At 45.4% G+C, this 24,292-nt stretch overlaps 1 protein-coding gene, 1 long non-coding RNA gene and 1 other non-coding gene across 3 annotated transcripts in view; 1 reads left to right on the plus strand and 2 right to left on the minus strand.

Annotated features, from left to right (window-relative positions):
- The window catches only part of LOC105004319 (liver carboxylesterase-like), a 27,040-nt gene extending 13,436 nt beyond the window's left edge, over positions 1 to 13,604 (minus strand). Inside the window, exons 1-7 of the mRNA XM_010861912.1 lie at positions 13,485 to 13,604; positions 10,823 to 11,027; positions 7,183 to 7,327; positions 6,288 to 6,421; positions 4,051 to 4,204; positions 2,249 to 2,353; positions 3 to 26 (exon numbers count right to left, since the gene is read on the minus strand). Coding sequence (XP_010860214.1) covers positions 3 to 26; positions 2,249 to 2,353; positions 4,051 to 4,204; positions 6,288 to 6,421; positions 7,183 to 7,327; positions 10,823 to 11,027; positions 13,485 to 13,536 — 819 coding nt within the window. The 5' untranslated portion in view covers positions 13,537 to 13,604. The remainder of the gene's footprint in view (positions 1 to 2; positions 27 to 2,248; positions 2,354 to 4,050; positions 4,205 to 6,287; positions 6,422 to 7,182; positions 7,328 to 10,822; positions 11,028 to 13,484) is intronic.
- Positions 3,113 to 7,274, plus strand: LOC105004318. Its single transcript, XR_827204.1, has 3 exons — positions 3,113 to 3,944; positions 4,367 to 5,530; positions 7,114 to 7,274. It is a non-coding gene; the product is annotated as an uncharacterized LOC105004318 (long non-coding RNA).
- Positions 13,605 to 18,107: 4,503 nt separating the features above from the next.
- On the minus strand, positions 18,108 to 18,179 carry TRNAS-GGA. Its single transcript has one exon. It is a non-coding gene; the product is annotated as a tRNA-Ser (tRNA).
- Positions 18,180 to 24,292: the final 6,113 nt, after the last annotated feature.

Raw genomic sequence — 24,292 nt, forward strand, 5'->3', positions numbered from 1 at the left:
TTGCACCCAGCAAAGGCAGCAATTCGCTACAGAGATCACAGGTGACAGCAGAATTCAAGAGTCACTTCTCTTCCCTCCATCAATACTGAGGTGTTTTGTCCCAACCTCAATTTCTCAAGGCAGCCAGAGGTAGCAGAAAACACCCGAGACCAGGACTTCCCTGGTGGTCCAGTGGTTAAGAATCCGCCTGCCAGTGCAGGGGATCTGGGTTCCATCCCTGGTCTGGGAGGATTCCATCTGCTGCAGGGCAACTAAAGCCACGCACCACAACTGCTGAAGCCCCTGCACCCCAGACCCCATGCTCTGTAACAAGAGAACCCACCACAGTGAGAAGCCTGTGCGCCACAACTAGAGAAAGCCTGCACACAGCAATAAACACTCAGCACAGTCAAAAATAAATACATGATTAAAAAAAAATAATAATAAAATTAAAGTTTAAAACACTAAAAGAAGAAGAAGAAGAAAGAAAAAGAAAATGCTCCAGACCAGTTTGCCTGGGTCCTGGGTCCCAGTCATGCCGATTATACAGCCTCTGCTCTGTTACTTTATGTCTGTTAAAATGGGCACAATATCCTTGAAACTGAAGAGAGGTATCATGGAATGGAGCTTAAAAATGTGGAATCCACAATCCCACTATCTAATTTCAAATCTTGTCTCATCCAATTAACAGCCATGTGGCCTCAGGCCAGTCACTGGCAAATTGAAGCCAGAGGGGAAGATGCAGCGGAGAACTCAGGCGCCAGGATGGTGGGGCACTGGAGAGTGTGCACACTGGAGACGGGTCCAGTGTCTGACATGCAATCAGTGCTCAGCCATAAGAAGTGGACAGAGTAGGGGGAGAGAGAGAGGGAGGTAGGGCAAGAATAAGAATCTTAGATTCCTTCATTATCTTAGATTCCTCCCTTTAAGTGAGGCTGCTGGCCCTACCCCTCCACCAACCAGCCTGACCAAAATGCTCCACATCACTGACTCTAAGGCACACTCCTCAGCAGGGCCTTTGTGTTGCTCACCCTTCCCTGTCTTCCTAACATTCTCCAAATAAAGGCAAAGTCCCCACTAGGTCCTATGTAGCATGGCCCTGCCAATGGCCGCATCCTCAGCTCTCTCCAGGTGCTGTCTGCACTTTCTGCCCTGGCCATATCAGCTTTCCTCACCCTCTCACTTGAGATACCTGCTCCTGCCACAGGACACTTGCTCAGGATGTTCCCTCTTCCTGGATATTCTTTTCTTACCAAGTAATTTACTGCTCACCCTTCTCATCTCAACTCGTTGATCATTATTTTTTCCAGGAGCCTTTCCTGATAACTTCTCCCTACACACTGGACTAAGTGCTCCTTTTGGATTCTTTTGACATCAGGTACCTCTTCTCTCGGAGAAGGCAATGGCACCCCACTCCAGTACTCTTGCCTGGAAAATCCCATGGATGGAGGAGCCTGGTAGGCTGCAGTCCATGGGGTCGCTAACAGTCAGACACAACTGAGCGACTTCACTTTCACTTTTCACTTTCATGCATTGGAGAAGGAAATGGCAACCCACTCCAGTGTTCTTGCCTGGAGAATCCCAGGGACGGGGGAGCCTGGTGGGCTACCGTCTCTGGGGTCGCACAGAGTCGGACACGACTGAAGCGACTTAGCAGCAGTAGCAGTAGCTCTTCTCTATTGCTCTAGTCACAGTTGACATTTTACAAGTTGTGCAATTGTATAATTATTACTCTATCTCCTAAATTATAATAGAAGCTTCATGAGGTTGCCAGATGTCAGATTATATCAAAACTACTTGTTGAGTGAATGAATGATTGAATGAATGCTCCAGGAACCTACCCCAGTCACAAGCCCCCAGGGAAAATCCACTCCAGGCTCACATGAGGCCAATGAGTTCAGCAGACTCAGACACTGAGGGAGGCAACACAGATGCCACTGCCCACTGTGCAGCCCCTCACCCCACCTGGCACACTTTGGGACGCATGTTCAGTGCAAAGTGCGCCGGGGCTGGCAGTCCAGAGTCACGAGCCCGAGTCCAGCTCTGCCCTCATCACTGGCTGACCTTGACAAGTTCTTCTGCTCTCTGCCCCAGTTTGCTTAGCAGGAGAACTGGGAGGTGGGGCGGAGTGTGTCCTCGCCCTTCCTGGTCAGCCACCCTCACTGCTATGATTCTCTGAGGATGTCAGCCAGACCCTGTGATAAGAAAGGGCCCTGACAACTTCAGCAGAGCAGAGCATGGTGTAGGGACAGTCCAGTGTGAGACCTACCTTAGCTTCAGCCTTAGAGTCCTTCTTGACCAGGCCAGGAATAAGGGCAACGCCACTCTCTGAGATGGCCCGGTGGAAGAGATTCTTGGCCAGAGGAGATAAAACCTGGGAGGAGAGTGGCAAGAAAGGGAGTTTATGCTCACAGGGAGTGGGGTCTTCAAGAGCTAGATCCATCCATAGCCCCATCCTGGACTGTTCCTATGGAGACCGTGGGGCTCAGTGGACATGACAGGTCCTTGCTTGAACTTACTGACCTTGTTCCATAGACTGACCGGAGGGTCCAGCTTCTCCAAGAAAACCTCCTCTAGAGGGAACCAGGTGTACAGAGTGAGGCATAACAGTCGAAGTATCTGAAAGGCAGCTGGAAATTTCTAGCATCGATTTAAACACACAGTTCTAATTTTCCAATTCCATTACTCAGGATTTAAGGGAAATGATTTGGAGGCAAACAAAAATCTCCAAGATGTTCACGTTATTCATAACAGTAAAAAGTGGAAATAACACAAGGTGTTATATGACATTGGGTAAATAAGGTATTTTTCATTCTTCATTCAAAGACTAGAAATACTAATGACTATACACACAAAACATAAATAATAATTAATGGTTAGGGAAACATATATGCTATAATGTAAAGGAAGCTTTTTTGTTTAAAAATTCATACATATAGATAGATGATAGATAGGGTGATTCATGGGAAAAGGGCTATTCTGGTGGCTCAAATGGTAAAGAATCTGCCTGCAATGCAGGAGACCTGGGTTCAATCCCCGGGTTGGGAAGATACCCTGGAGGAGGTCATGGCAACCCACTCCAGTATTCTTGCCTGGAGAATCCCCAAGGACAGAGGAGCCTGGTGGGCTACAGTCCACAGGGTTGCAAAGAGTTAGACACGACTGAGCGACTAAGCACAGAACAGCACAACAGCATGGAAAAAAGACCAGAAAAATGAAACTGTCCATGGTGAGAATCACTGGCTAATGGGATTGTGGATGAATTTTTATTTGAGGGGGTTATCTATGATTTTCTTTTTTCTCTATTTTATAAAATATAAAAAAGTTTTCCCTGAATATTCAACTATGATTCCACATGTTTTAAAAATATAGTAATAGTGCTCAATAGTGAGGTAGTTGGAGTGTTTCCCACAGCTCCCAGCACCTTCTAATCTGGCTTTCCAGCTTTGCTTCCCTTGGTGTCTCCCCCATTCCCATTCCCCACACCACACTCCCAGGTCCTATCTGTGTCCCTTGTCGCCTGTCCCATCCCCCATCCCTCCTCTTCTTCTCCTTCTCCCCAGCCCAGCTCCATCCCTCAGCCCCAGAGACTGCTGCCCTCCCTCCTGGGCATGGACAAGCCCCCAGAGCCCTCAGAGGGGACCCCCAACCTGTTCCTAGTGCTCGTGTCTCCCTGAACTGTAGGCCTGGCTTCAAGTCAGACAAGGACACCCAGACCAACCTCATGGTCAGCTCCTCTGATTAATCATTTACACCCACCCCTAATCTCAAAAGAAGTGAGGCGAGTCCTAACGTTAAAATGATTAAGAAGGAGAGGATGAGCTCAACCGACACAGGACAGCAAGAGAGTGTCTGTTGCAGCTGTGGCTGCAGCTACGGCCCTGGAGGCTGAGCTGAGTCCTGAGCTTCCTGGAGGCCAAGGGGAGTCTGGCCATTAACTCTCCACCATCTGATGCTGCACAGAGGTGGGTCAGCCTTGAATCCAGATCTTGAAAGTAAAGGTCCCAGGACTAGATGGGCTGGTCTGCAAGGGGTCCCATCAGCAGCCACATCAGGGCCAGGAAGACTTACAAGAACGGAGACACTTTCCGCTCCTGCTGACCCTCCAAAGATGGTCACAGAGCCTGGATCCCCTCCAAAGTTGGCAATGTTCTCCTGGACCCAGTGCAGCGCAGCTACCTGGTCCAAGTGGCCCCAGTTTCCCCGGCTGTGCTCGTCCCCTGTGCTGTGAGTAAGAGAACAGGGTGGGGTTGGGGGCAGAGATGTCCCGGCAGGGCCCTGAGGACCAGAGATGGGGCTGGGGGTCCAGGGGAGCCTTCTGGAAAGGACTGGGCTTCCACAACCCTGACACAGGGTCTTCATCTTCTTCTATCCTATTCTGCTGTAGGGCTCTACATATCCATCCTTTATCTATTGACTGAGCATTTCCTATGAGTACATGGACTTCACAAATATCCAAAGAAGGGCGTTCCCGGTGGAAGAAACAGCAAGTGCAAAGGCCCTGGGGTCCAGTGAAGCAAAAGTGTGAGTCTAGGACATGCAGCTACAGAGGGTCCTGAGGCTCTGGGTGAGGACATCCATGTCGCTGTAAGTAAGAAGGGAAGCCATTGCAGAGATAACAAGATTCCATTTATGTCTTAAATGATCACTCTGGTTACTGTGGAACCAAGAGGATTTGGTGGTGACTGAATGTGGGGAGTGAAAAAAAGAGAAGAATTCATGCAACCATAAGGTTTTTATCCAGAGTAACTGGAAGGGTGTATTTGCCAATAGCTGAGCATGAGGCCCTGTTGAGGGGACCATGGGAGCCAAGGGTTATGTCTGTTAGTGGAGGAGTGAGGTGCCCTCAGATGCCCCATAGAGAAGGTAGGAGGCACTTAATGGTGTACTTGTGGGCTTCAGTGGAGAAAAGGGACTAAAAATAGGAAGCCTGGAAGTGCTCCCTGAGGTCACTCAAGGAATCAGTGGGACAAAGAAGGAGATGCACAGAGGCTGAGACAGGAGGAGGAGGGCCAGGGAGGAGCTGAGAAGGAGGACCCATGAGGGAGGAGGTGGCCAGGAGCCAAGAGAGGTCAGCTTTTCAAGAAGAACTGAGGGATCACGTGTGGATCTGCCAAGGTTGGCTGAGAGATGCTGGGGCATGGTGACCTGGACCAGAGTAGTCTGGTGTCTGGTTGGGGTGAAACCTTGGTTCATGTGGTAGAAGAGAGACTGGGGGAGAGGAAGTGGGGCGAGTATGTGCAGTTACACTGTCCCTGGGAGCAGACACGGGTCGTGGGGGGAAGAGCTGAAGGGTCTCTGTGAAGGGGACACATCCTGAGACACGACTCCCCTGGGACAACCCTCCCCCAGCCCACAGGTCTTTCCAGGGAGGTGACCACCTCTCACCCAGGCCACCCCCTAGCATCTCAGAGTAAGAGGTCCTGGCGCCAGTACATTCGGGAAAAGCTCAGTAACTGCCTGCTGGAAACCTGGTTCCTGTCCCCACAGAATCCACACAGGAGACTCAAGCCTTCACTTACGCATGTGCCAAGTTCCAGAAGGAAATGGGGTGAGTGGCCCAACGCTCCTCCCAGTAGATGTACCCCTGGAGTCAGATGCTCCTTACCACCTCCCAGTTCCAGGCACCCGTTCCTTCACCTACAAGACTTCACGGAGCTCCCACATGAGTCTACCCCTTCCTTTTTTTAAAAAAATTAATTTATTTTTTTAATTGGAGGCTAATTACTTTACAATATTGTGGTGGGTTCTGCCATACACTGACATGAATCAGCCACGGATGTACATGTGTCCCCCAGGTCCTGAACCCTCTTCCTACCTCCCTCCCCATCCCTTCCCTTTGGGTTGTCCCAGTGCACCGGCTTTGAGTGCCCTGCTTCATGCATTGAACTTGGACTGGTCATCTATTTCACATATGGTAATATACATTTGCTTCCCCAGGAGATAAGATGTGTGAGCCTCTAAGTGCTGTGCTGCATGATAACTGTCATCTTAAAGATACTGCAACATGCCAGGCAGCAAAGTGAAAACGAGATAAGTAGTTCAGATGAGATAACATCTGGGTTGGGCTTGGTAGGAATAATAGGAGTGTGTCAGGGAGATTAGGTGTTTTATGTGTAAGAGCTCAGAAGTAAGTGCACCAGGGTGGCTGGGGAATGAGAAGGTAGGTGGAGCCCAATTAGGAGGGGACTCAGATGTCTTAGTAGGGAGCCTAGCAAGGAGCCCCTTGAGGGCTTGCATGACCAGAGTAGGGTCCTAGCACCCCCACACTCGGGGCAATGTGCCATCAGGAGAGTCCAGAGTCTTACCTGAAGAATCCCCAGATGCCCAGGCGGTACTGAATGGTCACCACCACCACATTTTCATGGGCAGAGAGGACCAGCCCATCATAGGTTGATGCCCCGCCCACCACGAGACCTCCTCCGTGGATCCACACCATCACCTGGACGGGGAGGATGCAACCACAGGGTTACAGGAAGCAGAGCTGGGGAAGACCTCAGAGGCAGGTTTGGTCACCTACCCGTTCTCCAGCAGTGGCCCAGGCCACCACCCTACTCAGGGCACCCCGGCTGCCCCTGCCTGTCTCCCCTGCCCCAGTGCCACCTGCACTCAGCGCTCTTCATGCTGAGAGCATCATCATGGGAACAGCCAAGGCTCAAGCATCATCTTCTTTCCAACACTCCCACCACCCTTACTCCTGGGCCCCTCACCCAGCTCAGTACATTCAGCATGCAGAAGCCCTTGGTTAGAAGCTTGTTTCAGCTTCATCTTAGTTACCTTTTGTGTGGCGAATTCAACTTCTCATGTGAATGAATGATCGTGTCAAGAAGCCTATGCCCTGGGTGGTACCTCATCTTAATATGACTTCCTGCTGCCTCCTTCTGCTCCCCAAATCTCACCCATCCTCCAAAGACCGGCCTAAAAACCACCTCCTCCAAGAAGTCTTCAACCATTTGATGAATATGATCTGAAAACCTACTAGGTGCCAAGGACTGTGGTAAGAATTGAGGCCATTCATAATGCATGTCCCCAAATTTAAGGAGTTCACATAGCAAGAAAGTGAGAATAGCTAAAGTTTTTGTTAACACCATCATCATGGGAACGGCCAAGGCTCGAGCATCATCTCCTCCCCAGCACTCCCACTCCTGGATCCCTCACTCCTGGACCCAACACCAGCCTTGACCAGTGGTTCCCACCGCTTACCGGCAGCCTGCTTCTCTTCATCAAGTCAGCAGGGGTGTAAATATTTAGGTAAAGACAGTCTTCAGAAAATTTAGTTTTAACAGTCTCCATTCCGTTGCTAATGAGGTCTGAGGTCATTTCCACCGACACTGCGTTTTGGGAGCACCTGGGAGGGGCAAGGAAAGAGAAGAACTCCTGATGTTCAATCAGAGCTGACCAAGGAGATGTCTCCTGTAGTGAGGCCAGGTCTTGGACTGGGAGAAGTAAGCCTGTAAACAGAGCTGTCTTACCAGATTCCAGACACTGGAATGGGTAGGAGACTACCTGGGGGGTCAGGATAGGGGGCTCTAGGGCTCACCAAGGTCTCTGGGGAGAGTGACTAATGAGAAGACCTGGCACCTCCCCCTTTCAGGAGCTTCGGAATGCATTGTGTCAAGAAGATGCTGCTTATGAGCCTGGAAGTGGACCATTTCCCGCATTCCCTGGTTGCAGCTGGCTCTCTGCTGCATAGCGAGTACAGGGTGCTTACGCTCCTCTACAGGTCAACTAGGAGTTCCAGTTCATGGGAGACTTCCAAAAACGGTGAGAAGCCACTCTGTTGGCAGTCATTTAAGGCATGCCACAGGTCAAGGGCAAAATATTTGTGGTGAACATTAGGAGAGCTTGGTTCTAGTTCTGCCTCTGCACTTACGTGCCGGGTGACCTTGGGCAAGTTCCTTCTCTGTTCTGGGTCTCAGTCTGCCACGTCTGAGTGCAGGGAATGATTTCTATAAGGGTCTTGCAGCACTGACATGCTAAGATTTTGTCAGCTCATCTCGTCAAGTGTTATGCATTGCCCAAATAATGGATCTGAAAGGTCTAACAGCGGTAACAGGCAATACTTAATATTTAAAAGACACTTGCTCCTTGTAAGGAAAGCTATGACCAACCTAGACTGCATATTAAAAGGCAGCGACATCACTTTGCCGACAAAGGTCCGTACAGTCAAAGCTATGGCTTTCCCCATAGTCATGTATAGATGTGAGAATTGGTCCATAAAGAAGGCTGAAGGCTAAGGAATTGATGCTTTTGAATTGTGGTGCTGGAGAAGACTAGAAAGTTCCTTGGACTGCAAGGAGATCCAACCGGTCAATCCTAAAGGAAATCAACCGTGAATATTCATTGGAATGACTGTTGCTGATGCTGACACTCCAATACTTTGGCCACGTGATACTAAGAGTCAACTTGTTGGAAAAGACCTTGATGCTGGGAAAGATTGAAGGCAAAAGGAAAAGAGGGTGGCAGAGGATGAGATGGTTAGATAGCATCACCGACTCAAGGGAGATGAATTTGAGTCCAGGAGATAGTGAAGGACAGAGGAGCCAGATGGGCTACAGTCCATGGGGTTGCAAAGATTCGGATATAACTTATGGACTGAACAACCACAAAATCTTCAGATCAGGGGCTTCCCGGGTGGCTCAGTGGTAAAGAATCTGCCTGCCAGTGCAGGAGACACAGGTTCAATCCCTGATTTGGGAAGATCCCACATGCCACGGGGCAACTAAGCCTGTGAGCCACAACTACTAAGTCTGTGCTCTAGAGCCTGGGAGCCTCAACTACTGACGCCTGCGCGCTAGATAAAGACTGCACAGCGTCAAAGACCCAGCACAGCCAAAAATAAGTAATAAGATAAATAAAATTATTTTAAAAATTGTTCAGATCAGACCCATGATATGGGTTCTATTATTATCCCCATTTTACAGTTGAGAAAACTGAGGCACAGAGAGGTTATAGAACCTGCCCAAGGTCACATAGCCATGAAGAGTCAGACTATGCACTGCTTATGTTTCCGAGGACATTATAAGCCACATTTCCAGATTTTCAGAAAGCAGGCATGGTGGCCCCCAGTACTGAGGTGCTTGGATGACATAGCTGTCAAATGACTGTCAGAGCCCCAAAGAGACCCTCTTGATTTCCATCCTGGAGGAGCTGTCCCCAGATCACCAAGGCAAGTGGATATAGTATTCATAAAAGGATACAATGAAAAATTAATGGGAAAGAGAGTTCAACATCACTAGTATTGAGATAAATGCAGAATAAACTCTAAAATTATATAAATAATTATGATGCTAATAATTATTATTATTTTGCCTACTCAATAGCCAAAATATTTTTAAATAATCTCAAGCATTGGCTACGGTCTGGTGAATGAAAGTTTTCATATATTAACGAAAAGAGTGTAGCTGGGACATTTTCGGAAGGAGATTTAACAAAAGGTGATACTGTTTTACTCAGAAATGTCATTTCTTGGAACTCAGCCTCAATTACTGTGAATGTGCATAAAGGTTTGGCTATAGGATGTTCATCACAGTGCTAATTATATTATCAAAAATATCCAGAACTTAATGGTCCCAAATAAGAGACTGGGTAAATAAACTATAACTCAATACCCAATGTAATGTAATGTCAGGCTGTGATATGTAATGACATATAACCATGTTTATGATACAAATGAGCAAAGCAGACATCCAAAGTATCTGTATCGGGCTTCCCTGGTGGTCCAATGGTTAAGAGTCTGCTTTGCAATGCAGGGACATCGGTTTGATCCCTGATCTGGGAAGCTCTCACACGCTGTGGGACAGTGAAGCCCGTGAGCCACAACGACTGAGTCCGAGCCCTACAGCCCATGCTTCACAACAAGAGAAGCCACGGCAGAGAGAAGCCCACGATCTCAACTAGAGAGTAGCCCCTGTTCCTTGCAACTAGGGGAAGCCCACGTGCAGCAACAAAGACCTGGTGCGGCCAATAAAACTTAATAATCAAAATTTTTAAAATTGTTAAAAAAAATAAAGAATCTGTATTGTGTGATATGATACTGTGATATAATAAGAAATGTGTCTTTGGTCTTCCCATTTCCTGCAAGGAGTTCCTAAAGCCCTAGGAATTTCCTAAGTGAAGAGAGTGACAAACGCATCATATGTTGTGTTAATGAGGTGGTTCTGGACCCCACCTTAGGGCGGAAAGTAGCGGCAAGAGGCAGATCCTGGAAATCCCCAGAGATCCACGCATGTAGACGTCCTAGGTGTTCTGGGGGATGACTTTGACTTCTTTGCCCAACGTGGACACAGTGACTAGGACACACCGACCATTGCTCTCCTCCTTACTAGGCAGCAGTCACACCTGGGAGTTAGGAACTGGCGATACCCCAAAGACTCCCCACCCACACACTTCCTGGCCCACCTCACTCCCCAGCTGCATCGAAGATCAAGACAGAAGAATAAACAGAATCATTACTTCTGACCACTGCTCAACTCCTTGTTTTATTCCAAAGCACTTAGCCTATTCTTACATATTATTACTCTGCTACCTTGCATATTGCTCAGGATCTGTCTTTCCCTGCTACAAAGGCAAGCTGCATGAGGGTGGGATCTTTCTTTGGGTCACTGATGGATCCCAGGACACTAGAACACGCCTGACACATAGGAGGTGCTCCAGAAATATTGGTTGAATAAAAGGCTCTACAGTGCTGTGAGAATTCTGGAATGCTGGTAAGGATCTACAATATCTTGAGGATTTCAGAATAAAGCATAAGCCACTCAGAGGATTGCCTTGGCTCTTTCCTGCATCCCTTTGAGACTAACATCCCCACTGAACGATGCCAAAAGCCACACCCCCGGCTTACATGGGAGAGTAAGAGGTGGTATTCTTCACGAAGGTCCATGGTTCTGCAGGCTGCGGCGGAGCAAACCTCAAAGATCCAAGAGGAGGCTTGGCAAAAGGAATTCCCAGGAAAACGCCCACAGGCTGTGCAAATCCTTTTAAGCTGACATATTTTCCCAGGACTCTGCCCTGAGCGGTGTCCACAATAGGCGGTGAGGGTGGCAGCCCTGGTGGACATTGGGAGGAAATGAGGACACGTCAGAGGTGAAGGTTTGAACCGGATTCTGGGTGGACTTTGTTACCTTTGCCATGTGATCTTGAATGTCCTCTCAACTCTCTAAGCCTCAGCTTCTTATGTGAGAGAGAGTGAAGCTGACTGTCCTTCCTAACTCACAGGGTCATCAGAGAGAGCGAGACTGGGGGTCACACTCTGTCTGTCCCATTCCCATGGAGCAGACAGTTCCTTCTCACTGAGCTCAAATGCATCTCCTGCAGTTGCCACGTCAGGCCTGGTCCTCCCTGCTTGGGGACATCCTGTACCTTCACAAGGCAGGTGGCCTTCGTGTTGACCCCTGTTCATGCTCATCTCTCAAGTCCTCTCTTGTCCATCCTCAACAGCTGCAGTTTGTTTAAGCATCCTAACAGAAAATGATTTCCAGCCTCTCACCCTCCCAATTGTTCCCCTTTAGATACAGATAAAACGACAACCTCTCCCTCAAAGCGTGTGGCCAGAACAGAGAAGAATAACCCAGATCTGGTCTTATAAACACATCTGATGATAACCTTCAAGAGACATGAAGTGGACAGATGGCCAATTGGCAAAGGTGAAAAAGTGGGTGGTGCTGTGAGGCACAGGCAGCAATGGTGACGGCGGCGGTTACCACCTGAGGTGCATGTAATGATGTGTATTGGGTACTTTCTCTGTGCCATGTGGACATTCCAATGACAAAAGCCTCGCTAGGGAAACATTAATATGCCCATTTTACAAAAGAGGTAACTGAAGAAATGGAGGAAGCCAGTATGGATCTTTAAAAGATGGAAATAGACTGACTCTACCCAGATAAACCAGCAGAAAGGGGATAATCAGCTTCTAATGTGCTTCTTACTCTGCTCTTCCCCTCAGTTCCAGGCCTCTCACAGTGTCACAGCACCAGGAAGAGGATTAAACCCAGTGTAGACTGGACTGTCAGAGCACTTGCTCTGGACTCAGGAGACAGGGATAGAATTCAGAGCATAATTTTCCAGCTGACCTTGGATACATACCTTTCCCCTCTCTGAGCCTTGGTTTTTCCATCTATAAAATGGTACAGATACATTCTGAGGGCTCTTGCTGCACCCTTGTATTAACCATGTCTTCTATGCTGTGTATTCTGATGCTTTGACACTGGGAGCCTTGCTGATTCTGGGGGGACTGCCCCTCCCAGAGTTAGCCAATCCCTGGAGACAGGAATGAACTTTCTCTTCCAGCATGCCAGAGGCTGAACCCCAACCACCTTCTTTATCAGGCCCTCCACAATGGCCACTATCATCCTGCCCTAATCACTCCAAGGCAAAGTACCTAACAGTTGTGGGCACTCCCTAAGCCCTAGAGCGTGGCGGGGATTGGCTAGTTCCCTCACCCTATCCAGCCCACCCCACTAACCAAGATAAAGTTCTTGCCCTGATTCCTCCCTTCTTCCTCTGCCCCTGACACACCTGGTGCTTCACCTTCTAGCCCGCCAGGTGGTGTCACACCCCCACCTCTGGGAAACTGGGAAAAACAAACTATCTCTTAAATGGCAATTGGCTCCTGATCTATGGGCTTTACCACACCTCAGGGTGTCTATTAATACACTATAAGTTATAACAACTCTTTTACTTATGAATCACTGCTTTTTCACTTTTTCCAATTCCAGACACTCTTTAGAAACAACCCATTTCACACTTAGAACAGCCCAATGATGTAGATACAGTTCTCACCTCCATTTTAGACGTGCAAAACTTAAGACACAGAAAAGAAACATCCCTTGTCTAAGAATACATAGCTACTGAGTGCTGCCTTGGATGGGAACCCTTGTACACTGACTCCAGAGTGGACATTAATACTCCATTAACCCACTTTTGGAGAAGGCAGTGGCACCCCACTCCAGTACTCTTGCCTGGCAAATCCCATGGATGGAGGAGCCTGGTAGGCTGCAGTCCATGGGGTCCCTAGGAGTCGGACACGACTGAGTGACTTCACTTTCACTTTCATGCATTGGAGAAGGAAATGGCAACCCACTCCAGTGTTCTTGCCTGGAGAATCCCAGGGACCGGGGAGCCTGGTGAGCTGCCGTCTCTGGGGTCGCACAGAGACGGACAGGACTGAAGTGACTTAGCAGCAGCAGCAGCAACCCACTTTTAGCCATATCTGGACTAATGATCAAGGGGGAAACAGACGGAGCTCGCCAAAGTCCTCAGCTGCTCAGCGATAGGTGAGCTGGTTGCCCTCCTGCACGTGGCACGGCCGGTGGGCTCCCAGTGGGTACCCTCCCCTTTGTCTCCTGTCGCCGCCGGGAGTTGGCAGAGCCTCAGAGTTCTGACAGCTCGCGCTGCTGTGGGACCTGGCAGCTTGTCACTGCTTTGCACTGTACGCTTCTCCTCCACCTGGTCCCCTACAAGGATTCCCAAAGACCGCCTGCTATTTGCATTTCAGGACGACTCACCCCAAGCCGTGGAAATGGCGAGGGAGGTCAGGACGAGAGCGACGAGCCCCATGGTGGCAGGACAGCAAGCTCTTCGTCCTCAGGTCTCTGTGCCTACCGAGGGCCTTATGAGTCAGCCCAGTTCCCGCCCCCTCCAGCTTCCCCCCTAGCCCCGCCCCCGCCACCCAAGAGCCTGAGGAGACAACAGAAAAGCTCTCCCCGCTACCGAAGATGAGAGGGCTGACGTTTCCGCGGCCAAGCCCGTCCAGGCCCCGCCCTCCAAGACTTTGACTTTTATCAAAAGAGCTTGCATTAAACTTTCTGATTACAGATAACCACTGACTTGTTCAACCACAGGTTTCACAAGTGTTTCTCCCTTCCTGGATTCTAACCTTAGTGCACTGTGAGCTACCCAAAGCACGCATAAGCAAACAGAGGTCTTTAGACAAGGGCACACTTTGGTGGAACAAAAGACTGGATACAAATGGGAAAAGGAGTACCTCAAGCCTGTATATTGTCACCCTGCTTATTTAACTTACATGCAGAGTACATCATGCGGAATGCCAGGCTGGATGAAGCACAAGCTGGAATCAAGATTTCTGGGAGAAACACCAATAACCTCAGATATGCAGATGACACCACCCTTATGGCAGAAAGTGAAGAAGAACTAAAGATCCTCTTGATGAAAGTGAAAGAGGAGAGTGAAAAAAATGGCTTAAAACTCAATATACAGAAAACTAAGATCATGGCATCAGGTCCTATCATTTCATGGCAAATAGATGGGGGAAACAATGGAAACAGTGAGAGACTTTATTTTCATGGTCTCCAAAATTACTGCAGCCATGAAATTAGAAGATGCTTGCTCCTTGGAAGAAAAGCTATGACCATCCTAGACAGCATATTAAAAAGCAGATGCATTACTTTGCCAACAAAGGTCCGTCTAGTCAAAGCTATGGTTTTTCCAGTGGTCATGTATAGATGTGAGAGTTGGACTGTGAAGAAAGCTGAGCGCCGAAGAATTGATGCTTTTGAACTGTGGTGTTGGAGAAGAATCTTGAGAGTCCCTTGGACTGCAAGGAGATCCAACCAGTCCATCCAGAAGGAGATCAGTCCTGAATATTCATTGGAAGGACTGATGCTGAAGCTGAAACGCCAATACTTTGGCCACTTCATGCAAAGAAATGACTCATTGGAAAAGACCCTGATGCTGGGAAAGATTGAAGGCAGGAGGAGAAGGGGACAACAGAGGCTGAGATTGTTGGATAGTATCACTGACTTGATGGACATGAGTTTGAGTAAGCTCTGGGAGTTGGTGATGGACAGGGAAGCCTGGAGTGCTGCAGTCCATGGGGTCGCAAAGAGTCAGACACAACTGAGTGACTGAACTGACTGAATTGACGCTTTGGTCTGTGGTCTTCAGAACAACTCAAAAACTTTCAGAGTGACTCATAGCCCCACAGCTGTCCGGTTGGAGAATATGGCAAATCTCTTCGCTTCCCCAGGTTTCTGTTTCATAGAATTCCATGCTTTCCACTTTGGAAGCATCTTAAATTTCATCCCATTTCCCTTTTGATACGTGGATTAACTTTACAGTGTTCCTGACAATTAACTCAGCCTCCTTTTGCACACCTCGCACAGAGTCGAACATGACTGAAGCGACTTAGCAGCAGCAGGGTCTGAGGACTCGCTACTTCTCCAGGCAGGGATCTTTGGACAGAATGTTCTTATAGTAAAGGAACACTGTCTCTTCATAGTTCCTGACTCTAACCATCCATCTTTCCATCTATTCATTATTTCCTTTATTCATTCATTCTGAAAACATCTATCAAATATTTGACTCTATGCTGGGAAGTATGGATACAAAGGTACATTTAAGACATGTTCTAGTGCCCAGAGGAGTTCACCATGTAATAGATAAAAGAGATGGGGGAAGCTATGGGTGGCTTGCCATGCAATGTGAAAGTGCCATATACAGGGATATGTGCTATATATATAAAGTGCTCTGGATATACCTGGGAGAGTGTCATCTCCCTGGTGGGGATGCAAAGAAAACGCTCAAAATCTGTTTCATAGAATCATTAAATGTCCAACAAAAGAGAATTCTCCAAATATGCTCTGATGTTGGTATTTAGCTGGCTAAGACAATACTATCCATTCACTCAAACTAGTGATGCACACTTCTACATACGGACAAGAGAATACAGTCATGATCCACTGTTAAGGGGAAAATATAGGTTATAAAATAGTTAGGGTTGCTTTAGGACACAGCTTGGCAGTTTATTAAAAATTTAACTTAGGAACTCCCTGGTGGTTTGGTGGTTAAGAATCAGCCTGCCAACGCAGGGGACACAGGTTTGATCCTTGGTCTGGGAAGATCCTATATGCCGTGGAGCAACTAACCCTGTACACCACAACTACTGGGCCCATGCGCTGCAACTACTGAAACCTGCATGCCCTAGAGCCTGTGCTCTGCAACAAGAGAAGCCACTGCATTGAGAAGCCTGTGCACTGCAATGAAGAGTAGCCCCATTTGCTGCAACTAAAGAAAGTCCTCGTGCAGCAACGAAGACCCAGTGCAGCCAAACATAAATAAATAAAAACATAAATTAAAAACAAATAAATAAAAATTAAAATTAGAGTTACCATATTTCACAGCAATTTCACTCCTAGGTATGTACCCAAGATAATTGATAATATGTCTATACAAAAACTTGCACACAAATAGCAGCATTTTTGTGTTTGAGCACAACTGAGCACAATTGTACTCATCTCACACGCTAGTAAAGTAATGCTCAAAATTCTCCAAGCCAGGCTTCAGCACTACGTGAACCGTGAACTTCCTGATGTTCAAGCTGGTTTTAGAGAAGGCAGAGGAACTAGAGATCAAATTGCCAACATCTGCTGGATCATGGAAAAAGCAAGAGTTCCAGAAAAACATCTATTTCTGCTTTATTGACTATGCCAACGCCTTTGACTGTGTGGATCACAATAAACTGTGGAAAATTCTTCAAGAGATGGGAATACCAGACCACCTGACCTGCCTCTTGAGAAACCTATATGCAGGTCAGGAAGCAACAGTTAGAACTGGACATGGAACAACAGACTGGTTCCAAATATTGTCACCCTGCTTATTTAACCTATATGCAGAGTACATCATGATAAATGCTGGGCTGGAAGAAGCACAAGCTGGAATCAAGATTGCTGGGAGAAATACCAATAACCTCAGATATGCAGATGACACCACTCTTATGGCAGTAAGTGAGGAGGAACTAAAAAGCCTCTTGATGAAAGTGAAAGAGGAGAGTGAAAAAGTTGGCTTAAAGTTCAATATTCAGAAAACTAAGATCATGGCATCTGGTCCCATCACTTCATGGGAAACAGATGGGGAAACAGTGGAAACAGTGGCAGACTTTATTTTTTTGGGCTCCAAAACCACTGCAGATGGTGATTGTAGCCATGAAATTAAAAGATTCTTACCCCTTGGAAGGAAAGTTATGACCAACCTAGATAGCATATTAAAAAGCAGAGACATTACTTTGCCAACAAAGGTCCATCTAGTCAAGGCTATGGTTTTTCCTGTGGTCATGTATGGATGTGAGAGTTGGACTGTGAAGAAAGCTGAGCGCCGAAGAATTGATGCTTTTGTCACTGTGGTGTTGGAGAAGACTCTTGAGAGTCCCTTGGACTGCAAGGAGATCCAACCAGGCTATCCTAAAGGAGATCAGTCCTGGAAGGACTGATGCTGAAGCTGAAATTCCAATACTTTGGCCACCTCATGCGAAGAGTTGACTCATTGAAAAAGACCCTGATGCTGGGAGGGATGGGGGGCAGGAGGAGAAGGGGACGACAGAGGATGAGATGGCTGGATGGCATCACTGACTTGATGGACATAAGTTTGAATGAACTCTGGGAGTAGCTGATGGACAGGGAGGCCTGGCGTACTGTGATTCATGGGGTCGCAAGGAGTCGGACACGACTGAGCGACTGAACTGAACTGAGCAGCGTTAGTCAAAAGAGTTGAAAGTGGAAACAACCAAAATGTCCATCAACTGATAAATGGACAAAGAACTATTATGATCTATAATATAATCTATCCACACAATGGAATATTATTTGGGCATAAAAAGAAATACAGTATGGATACTTGCTACAATGTGGAGGAACCTTGAAAACATCATGCTAATGGAAAAAGCCAGCTACAGGAGGCCAGATGTTGTATGATTTTATTTACAAGATGTTCATAATAAGCAAATCCACAGAAACAAAGTAGATTAGAGGTTCCCACAGGCTGGGGATGAGGGGAATAAAGAATGACTCCTAATGGGTATGAGGTTTCTTTTAGGAGTGGTGACAATTTTCTGGAATTGGATAATGGTGATGGTTAAACAACTTTGTGAATATACAATCCACTAAATAGTGCACTTTAAAAATGTGAATTTTATGGTACTTGAATTATATTTCAAGAAAATAGTTATTTTAAAAATCCCATCAAGTATAGCGAAAAGTGAAAGTGAAAGTGAAGTCGCTCAGTCGTGTCTGACTCTTTGCAACCCCATGGACTGTAGCCTACCAGGCTCCTCCCTCCATGGGATTCTCCAGGCAAGAATACTGGAGTGGGTTGCCATTTTCCTTCTCCAGGGGATCTTCCCAACCCAGGGATCGAACCTGGGTCTCCCGCATTCCAGGCAGATGCTTTAACCTCTAAGCCACCAGGGACAGTATCCTATGTTAAAAAATAAAGCTCCACTTCATAAATCTGAAGATATAATTGCCTTTTCAAATGATTCACACACAAAGCAGAAATCCACCTAGCAAGCAGAAAAGTTCTGAAAGGTAGGGAGGAGGTTGGACAAGCAAATCATAAACAAATGAAAAATGATGACGTTGGGCAGTGTCACTTTCTTCGAGGGGACAAAAGGGTCTATGAGGCATATTACCTCACTGGTGCTGGCTAGGAAATTCCAGACTGACTCGTTAAGATTACATCCCTGGGGAAGGTTGACACTCCACTTAGCTAAGGTACTAAATCTTCATCTGATGATGAGGGCTTAGCACAGTGACTGCATCTGAGGCCTGTTTGTTTTTGTTTTTAACAATTCCCCTCTTTTGATCCAATAGTTAGCTTAACTGAGAGAGGTGATCAAGATCTAGGCAAGATCTAAGCACCACTCTTGGCTACAGGTCACAACTTCTGTGGGTCCTTTGTGTGGTGTCCAGAACGCAACAATTTTTTTTGTTTAATCCCCATGACAGGTCATAGGTCATGGCTTCAAGTTCATGATACTTATCTGGTTATTCTCTTTCCTTCTTTTCCAACATTCCGGTCTTAGGGAGATAATTTTCTTGGTCGTTAGCAGCTGGGAACATGTATTTAAAGCTTTTGAGAGAATATAATGCACTCATGGAAATGACTGTGATTGCAATAAGCACAATAACTCTCAATGTTTGGAGTGCACTCAGTGCAGGAGATGCAAGAGAAGCAGATCCGATCCCTGGGTGGGGAAAATCTCCTGGTGGAGGAAATGGCAACCCACTCCAGTATTCTTACCTGGGAAATCCCATGGACAGAGGAGCCCAGCAGGCTACAGTCCACGGAGTCACAAAGAGTCAGACACAACCAAGTGACTGAGCTCGTGCGTGTGTGCACACACACACACACACACACACAACATACAGCAGAGCCATGGTACCCAAGAACTAATTCAAAGTCAAATCTGTCCAAGAAAGAATCTTTGAAGGAGTCAGCTTTTTAAGCCAAGTGGCTTGCTCAGTGATCTTATGTAATTGATCATACGTAACTAAGTTACTTCCCCAGAAATGTTAATCCAAGTGCAGCAGGTGGTGTTGGTCAAAGTACAGGTATCTCCCTGCTCAGTCAAAAGATAATCAGGGGAATAAGACACATGTATCCCATTGTTCACAGCAGCACTATTTACAATAGCTAGAACATGGAAGCAACCTAGATGTCCACCGATAGATGAATGGATAAAGAATTTGTGGTAGTATACACAATGGAATATTACTCAGTCATAAAAAGGAATGCATTTGAGTCAGTTCTAATGAGGTGGATGAACCTAGAGCCTATTATACAGAGTGAAGTAAGTCAGAAAGAGAAAGAGAAATATCATATTCTAAGGCATATATACGGAATCTAGAAAAATGGTACTGAAGAATATTTACAGAGTAGCAATGGAGAAATAGACATAGAGAATAGACTTACGGACATGGGGAGAGGGTGAGAGGGTGAGACAGTAAGACTAACATGGAAACTTACATTACCATATGTAAAATAGATAGCTATTTTAAAAAATGGGGAATTTGCCGTATGGCTCAGGAAACTCAAACAGGGGCTCTGTATTAACCTAGAGGGGTGGGATGGAGAGGGAGATGGGAGGAAGTTCAAAAGGGAGGGGATATATATACACACCTATGGCTGATTCATGTTGAGGTTTGACAGTAAACAAAATTCTGTAAAGCAATTATCCTTCAATAAAAAATAAATAAAAAAGATCAAGGGCTATCCTGTTACCAAAAACAACTTTGGCTAGAGAGTCTAAGGAGTTTTCTTGGGCAGCTATTGCTTTAGTAGCAGATTCTGTAATACTTTCAACAGTAAAGGAGAGGTTCCTGATCATAGCCTCATTTACATTTACTCCTAACCATTTACATTTACGCATTCCTTCAAAGGAAGCAAGTCTTGAACACTGAATGTCTCCTGGTAATTCCCATTTGAATCTTTGGCTCAAGATTGGAAAGGTGACAGCCATGGAGGCTAGTAAAAGGGTCTGTAGACCACCTAGGCAGTTTTACCTTTTCCTCATGTACAATTTTTTTTGCAGACAGCCTGGACACAAGGTTTCCCAAGTTTGGGGTTGTTAACAGAGACAAAGAAATGGATCAGGGTGACCCTGGCATCATGGACAGACAAGAGTTTTTTAAAATGACAGATCCAGCAGTCTGAAAACTTACTCCCTTTAGCAATGGATGATGGCATCATCTTTCCAGGCCATTGCCAGAGTCGAGGGAAGAAAGAGAATAAAAAGAAAGGTTTCATGTTTAAAGTATTAAGTATTTTTTTTAATTAATTTCTGTTGGCATATAGTTGCTTTTTACAATGTGTTGCCTTCTGCTATACAGCAAAGTGAATCAGCTATGTTGTTGATGTTCATTGCCATTTCCTCCTTAGGGGATCTTCCTGACCCAGGGATCAAGTGGCATCTCCTGCATTGCAGGCAGATTCTTTACAACTGTGTCTCCTGGGAAGCCTGCAATACCTATTGTTTGGGTAAACTCCTTTCTTCTTGAGGTTCCTGAGTCTGCCAGGAAGTTATTTTCCTTTCTCACCTGGTAAGCTTGCTGGGAAACCTGTAAGCAAGGTAACAGGTCAACTTTTTCAAGCAGCTCCTTAAAGTTGTCTGGTCATATTTGAGCCTTTATACATCTCTTTTAAATATGACGTTCTCAGGTTCAATGGCTGGGTCAAGGCATTCCCCTGGAGAAGGAAACAGCAACCTACTCCAGTTTTCTTGCCTGGAAAATTTCATGGCCAGAGGAGCCTGGTGGGCTACAGTCCATGGGGTCCCAAAGAGTTGGACATGACTGAGGAACTGAGCACTACAACTACTAGTCAAAGCTTTGGTAATATGTCCAATATTATTCTGTTCTGTTATAAGGAGAACAGAGTCTTACTGAACTTACTCAAATAAACTATATTGCCATGAAAAGAATACTCAAGAGTTTCTGAATTTTGAAGGGGTTAGGTAGGGAGAAAAAGTAAATATTTCATCTTTGTTCGCAAAGGTATAATTGATTAACTTGTCAATCACTTCAAGAAAAAGAAAACAGGTTTCCTTAAATCTGGAAGAACAAAACATAAACGAACCAGCAATATTTCAAACAAAAAGTCATCAAAAGTTATAATGATCTTTATCAATTCATTTAGTCCTACATAATTAATTCTTGCTGATCTTTTGTTAGCAATTTTATGAATTTAATTTTTCCTTAGAGTTCTGAAAATTCTTACCCACTTTGGTGGTATGATCGAAAGTTATTACAATAGGTATTCTAGAGCACTTGTGAGAATCTCTTTTATGAATTTCTCTGAAGATGAAACATTTTGTTGGAACACTTTTGCAAAAGCATCCAAGTAAAACAAGAACTTTCTGTAAATGACAGAAGACTTAAAATAACCATGGTTAAAGATCTCATTAGATTTCATTACAGTGTGATTGATACGGAAATTTTGTTATTTCTGTGAAACACAACATTTTAAGATAATAACTGGAACTACTAAGGCATTTCAGATTTTTAGGAATTTCATGCAATTTTTGGAACACATAATACATACTAACATAAATACAACATTAAAAAGCTTAGTGTTACTTCTTTTCTGACAATGCTTCCCATGTAACTTAATATATCAAATATATCTAATTAATATCTTTTCATATGAGAAAGAATAAATTTTTTAAGGTGTTCCAGGAACTCTTCAAAAGATCCCAAAGTTAGTTTAGGTTAAAAGATTTCATTTAGAATTTTATTTTGGGGACGTTTGTAAAAAATAACAAAAGGTTTAAAAACAGTCAAATAGAATCACAGGTCACTGTGAAACAATACTTAGTTATCTACTAAACCAAAGTGACAAAGACTTCTCAAGCAAATATGGAAGGTTATATATTCTGAGCAAAACTTCCCTCATTTACTATTGAGAGGACTAGTTTTACTTAAGTAATCAAAGACAACATGCAATACAAGTGATTATTTTAACAAGTCTCAAGATGTTTGTTTTCTAGGCAGATCATTTTAAAAGGTAAAGAAAAACCTTTCACTATCAGACCAATAGTTCAATAAAACTTTTTCCCTTTAACAGTGAAAAAACCAACTTTTAATTTGTACCAGCTTACTTTTGATATTGGGAAAGATCCCCAGTGGCTCAGGGGTAAAGAATCCACCTGAAATGCAGGAGAGGCAGTTGGAGCCGTGGGTTCAATCCCTGGCTTAGGAAGATCCCCTGGAGAAGGAAATGGCAGCCCACTCTAGTATTCCTGTCTGAGAATCCAATGGACAGAGGAGCCCAGCAGGCTACAGTCCATGGGGTCCCACAGAGTCGCACACAACTGGACAACTGAGCACACACTTTTGATATGAAAACTCATTCAACTTATTTAAAAAATATATTTTTTAGAAACATAATTTTTATAGTAAAATTTTCAATGTGTCACAAGATATGTTTACTAACATACCCAACAAACTTAAACTAGCTTTTATTTACTAAAGATTATTTTAGATCATATGAACTTGAGAAACATTTGGGCTAGTTTCTATTATATTTCTGAGAGTTTGACTTATATAAGCACTTAATTTTTATTAAACTAATTAAATAAAGCTCATTTTACAAGCTAATTTTAGAAATACCATCTAGAGGTAGAAAATACACACACATCTACAGCACACATTTTTATACATATAAACATACAGAGAGAGAAAAAGAGACTTTATAGTTTCATTTATGAATTGTAGCCAGGCCAGTACAGTAAGAGGCGGCAGTACCTCCCTTATGCTCACATGCTTTGACATTGTCATTTAGCAAGCCTGCTTTTGTCCAGGCCAGACCAATATTGACATCAGAGAGAGCTGAGCAACCAGCAGCTATAAAACACAAGATAATCCCAAAAAGGCTCATGGGTTCTTGGCTAAGGGCATAGGCTATAGCTGAAATGAAGCTTCTGGAGACCCAAATTCTAGAAAGGATGCTCATTTGCACTCATTCTGGCCACAATGGCAGGCCAGTGAGGGGAAGCCCTGTGTTTCAGATGAGGACTTTGTAACAAAATTGGGATCAGCCTTCAGAAAAGATTGCTTCTATGAAGTTTGATTTCTTCCCTTACTTTTATCTGAGAAAGAATCAGGGGTCATATGAGCACCCTAAAAAGGGAATCTCTATTTCTATTCATGTGGAACAATCCAAGTGGTCTACCTAAGCAAAAAACAAGGCTGTTTCTAATCACTTATCATAACATACACACACACACACACACACACACACACACTTACACTCACGCTAAAACTCATAAATGCATACGCCTGTCAAGAAATACGGAGAAGGCAATGGCACCCCACTCCAGTACTTTGCCTGGAAAATCCCATGGATGGAGAAGCCTGGTAGGCCGCAGTCCATGGGGTCGCTAAGAGTCGGACAGGACTGAGTGACTTCACTTTCACTTTTCACTTTCATGCATTGGAGAAGGAAATGGCAACCCACTCCAGTGTTCTTGCCTGGAGAATCCCAGGGACGGGGGAGCCTGATGGGCTGCCGTCTATGGGGTCGCACAGAGTCGGACACGACTGAAGTGACTTAGCAGCAGCAGCAGTCAAGGAATAACTATCCAGCCTTTTGCCCTGGCCATTTGGCCTTTCTATTCTGGGAACACAACCCTAGCTGTTAGCCTAGGAAGACTGTGGGATGCTGTCTTAACAAAATATAAAAAGAGGGGATGAATTATTCTCTTCATCTCATGGTTCAATCACATACCTACTTGCGACACCCACAATTTCAAAAAGAGAGGCAGCCACTCCCAGACCTTGCTCTGAATGGCTACAGTTACGAATGCCCATACCTAGCTCGTGATGACTCTGCAGAAATGGGTAAGGCTGAAGCCTATCAAATCTGAAGCCAAACCTCAGTTTCGCTTAATGTGTATAATTCTGTGGCATCACAATCACTATAAGTAACACAGCTCTTAGGTGTCAGTGGTGTTTGATTGGGATGATCACCTTTCCTTTGGGTAACTCCCTAAGGTTTCCATGTGAAACTAGATGATCTGGAAAGT

This window comes from Bison bison, unplaced genomic scaffold (assembly GCF_000754665.1).
Source record: "Bison bison bison isolate TAMUID 2011002044 unplaced genomic scaffold, Bison_UMD1.0 scf7180017864473, whole genome shotgun sequence".
Classification (NCBI taxonomy): Eukaryota; Metazoa; Chordata; class Mammalia; order Artiodactyla; family Bovidae; genus Bison; species Bison bison.